The 3213-nt window shown below is 32.6% G+C and overlaps 1 protein-coding gene and 1 pseudogene across 1 annotated transcript in view; both read right to left on the bottom strand.

The window, feature by feature from the left end:
- LOC125850165 (cytochrome P450 CYP72A219-like) overlaps window positions 1-322 on the bottom strand; it is a 7300-nt gene extending 6978 nt beyond the window's left edge. The window contains exon 1 of the mRNA XM_049530050.1: window positions 46-322. Within this exon, the coding sequence (XP_049386007.1) occupies window positions 46-319 (274 nt within the window). The 5' untranslated portion in view covers window positions 320-322. The remainder of the gene's footprint in view (window positions 1-45) is intronic.
- A 1686-nt stretch (window positions 323-2008) lies between these two features.
- LOC125850164 (cytochrome P450 CYP72A219-like) lies at window positions 2009-3207 on the bottom strand (annotated as a pseudogene).
- Between the last annotated feature and the right edge of the window lie 6 nt (window positions 3208-3213).

Below are 3213 nucleotides of genomic sequence, written 5' to 3'. Positions count from 1 at the left end.
TTGATACGCATTACTCAACTCACGTTTCTAAACACAGAAACATACCATTTTTGTTGATGGAATCAAGGTAAAAGGGGATGAGCCTTTGAGCTATATCGTCGGAGAAATTGATGGGCTTAGATTTGGCTTCAATGACACTTTCTGTGAATTCCTTCAAATCTCCATAGAGTAATTTGTATTGATTTCCCTTAAGACCACTCTTTCTTAAGTATTTCTCAAGTTTCATTGGCTTAAACCATGCCCAATTCAACACTTTCCATGTATATACCAACAAAAAAGCAACACAAATTGTTGTTATCATGATTCTCAACATCTCCATTTTAACAAGTGACAACTCTATGAAAGGCTTTTCGATCTCAGCTGCTTCCTCTTAATTAACATCATATTATATAGTATATAATTTCACTAAAATTTCTAATAGCGATACATACTACTATATAGTAGTATAACTAGTAAGTAAATGAACGAAAGTCAAATGCAAGTAGCTATAGAACTATGTGTGTGACTTTCATTCATTTTCTTACTAGTTATAGTAATATGTGGTAGTGTGGACCGCTATTCAAAATCTTAGTGAAACACTTAATTTGTTATTTCAGACGCTTTTGTTGAAAAATATTAATTGAAGTGGTACCACAAGAATAGTCTAACATCACAACACAATGCACTAACTCATCAACATCACTAGCTTTAGGAGACTATTAGCTAACTAAGATGGAGAACCTCACTTTTTTTTTCACACAAATATGAAATTTGAATTCTACCTAGCAAAATGCGTGAAATACATCCAAGTCACGTGGATCGAGGTACAATTCAAGTGTTTATTTGTATCATTCACTTTGTGTTTGTGCCTCTCTTTTTTATTTGTGTTTATGTTTTATAAGTTATTGTCTTTAATTTGACGGATTCATATATGTTTTCTGATTGAGTTGAAGGTTCGCCTTACTTGTTATTTTATTTCTAATAAATTGTTAACTTGTCTTCATTTGGTAAAATTTTGACATTTGTTCCTAATTAGAGATATCGTCCTTTCACACATTATCTCCATTTGTTTTCATATAAATTTACCATACTCAATATTTTGTTTATCTTTTCTTTGTATTCATCTATATTACTGATATTTCCAATCCCTAGCTAGTTTTGTTGAACTTGGAATTTTCTTGTGTAGATATAATTAAGGGGTGATGCTGACGTTTTGTAACTAAAGATTATGCAATAAGTGAAACAGCTCATAATAAATTTCTCCATATAATATATTTTTTCAGGCAGTAAATTTATTATCTCTAATTAATATGTAATAAGATATTTTTATGTAAGTTAGATATGTTATAATTAATTCTTTTGATTTATGAGGAAAAGTTTACCAAGGAAATTTGTGAATAGTTTATATATGTCAGAGTATATGAGGAAAAATGTGAGGTTCTCCATCTAATTAGTTAGCTAATAGTCTCCTAAATCTAGTGATATTGATGAGTTAGGGCATTGTCTTGTGATGTTAGACTATTCTTGAGGTACCACTTGAATTCGTATTTTTTCAAGAAAGGCGTCTAAAGTATGAAATTCAGTGTTTCACTAAACTTTCAAATAATGGGCCATATACTACTAAATAGTACTATAACTAGTAAGAAAATGAATGAATATCACATGCAAGTATTTATGAAAGTCATATGCAAGTAGTTATAGAACTATGTATGTGACTCTCATTTATTTTCTTACTAGTTATAGTACTATTTAGTAGTATATGGCCCGTTATTTGAAAGCTTAGTGAAACACTGAATTTCTTACTTTAGACGCTTTTCTTGAAAAATACCAATTAAAATGGTACCACAAGAATAGTCTAAATCACAACACAATGCAAGAAGGAGCTAAATTGCAACACAAATTGTTGCTACCATCTCTACTCCCACAAGTGATAAGTAAGGTTTCTCTTAAGTACTCTTTTTTTCTTCTTATAAATATGAAAACTTAACTAAAAAGCTTTGATTATAACATTAACCAAACTGCAGTCAATGTTTAAATTTGAAGCATGACTTCTGCAATCTCGCAACAATTTAGTACATCGATCAGTCAAATAATGCATGTAGAACAAGGTACAACACCAATGTCGTAAAATATCATCTTAAAGTTTGCACATAAGCAGAGGAGCACCATACTGAGGATGAATAGTCACTATTGCAAATGGAGCATGTGTATATGATGGTGATAGTTCAAAGGAGAACCTTTGTAGTATCATTGCTATCACCATTTTTGCTTCCATCATTGCAAAGTTTTGTCCAATGCAAACACGCGGTCCCAGCTAAATGGTATAAATGATACTTGTCCTTCACTGAATCTTTCTGGTTTGAATTCCTTCGCGTCTTCACCCCATATCTCCTTATCATAATGTACTAGGATTGTGGGTATAATGATTGGCATTTCGGCTGGTAGATTTAGCTCCCCTAATTTCACTTCTTCTTTATTCATTCTACCAAATACTGGCAATGGGGGGAATAGCCTTAATGTCTCGTACAAGATCATCGTTACCTAAGGAAAAAGTGTATTGCATAAATTGACAGTAGAATGAGAGTGTTTGGGTAAAGCTTTGGCCAAAAGTGCTTTTAACCCAAAATTAACCAAAAGCTATAAGTTGATTAGCCCCAACTTATGATTTTTCTGCTTATAACTTTTATAGCACTTTTGGTCCATTTTTACAACTGTCTATTTTCACAATCAATTTCAACACATAAGAATATTTTTCGACACTTAACTTGTTTATGTTTATTAACTAATCTCAATTAGTTAAGCCAATTGAGCTCTCTAAGTTCATTTCTTGTCTCGACAGTCCAGTAGAATAACTATATTGAGGACACAACGTAGTAACTAAAAGATTGGAAGAAAAGTACTTACAATTTTCAAGTGATTTAGTCCTTCCAAATCTGGTTTATTATTTCCAAAGACGTGCAACACCTCCTCTCTGGCACGTACTTGCCACTCTGGATGTAGGCACAACAAAATCATTGTCCACACGAGCAACACTGAAGTGGTCTCTTGTCCAGCAAAATAGAATAACTTGCACTCTTCAATCACTTCAACTGTTGTCATTCCGAAATCTTTGCTTCCGTGTTGTTCAATTTCTTTCATATTGGATTCAAGTAATATGCCTAATAAGTCATCTTTACTAGGCTCCCCTGCTTCCATTGCCCTCAATATTTTGTCGATGATATGCCTGATCGTTGT

This window comes from Solanum stenotomum, unplaced genomic scaffold (assembly GCF_019186545.1).
Source record: "Solanum stenotomum isolate F172 unplaced genomic scaffold, ASM1918654v1 scaffold14624, whole genome shotgun sequence".
NCBI classification, from domain to species: domain Eukaryota; kingdom Viridiplantae; phylum Streptophyta; class Magnoliopsida; order Solanales; family Solanaceae; genus Solanum; species Solanum stenotomum.
This window is presented reverse-complemented; position numbering and strand designations above follow the sequence as displayed.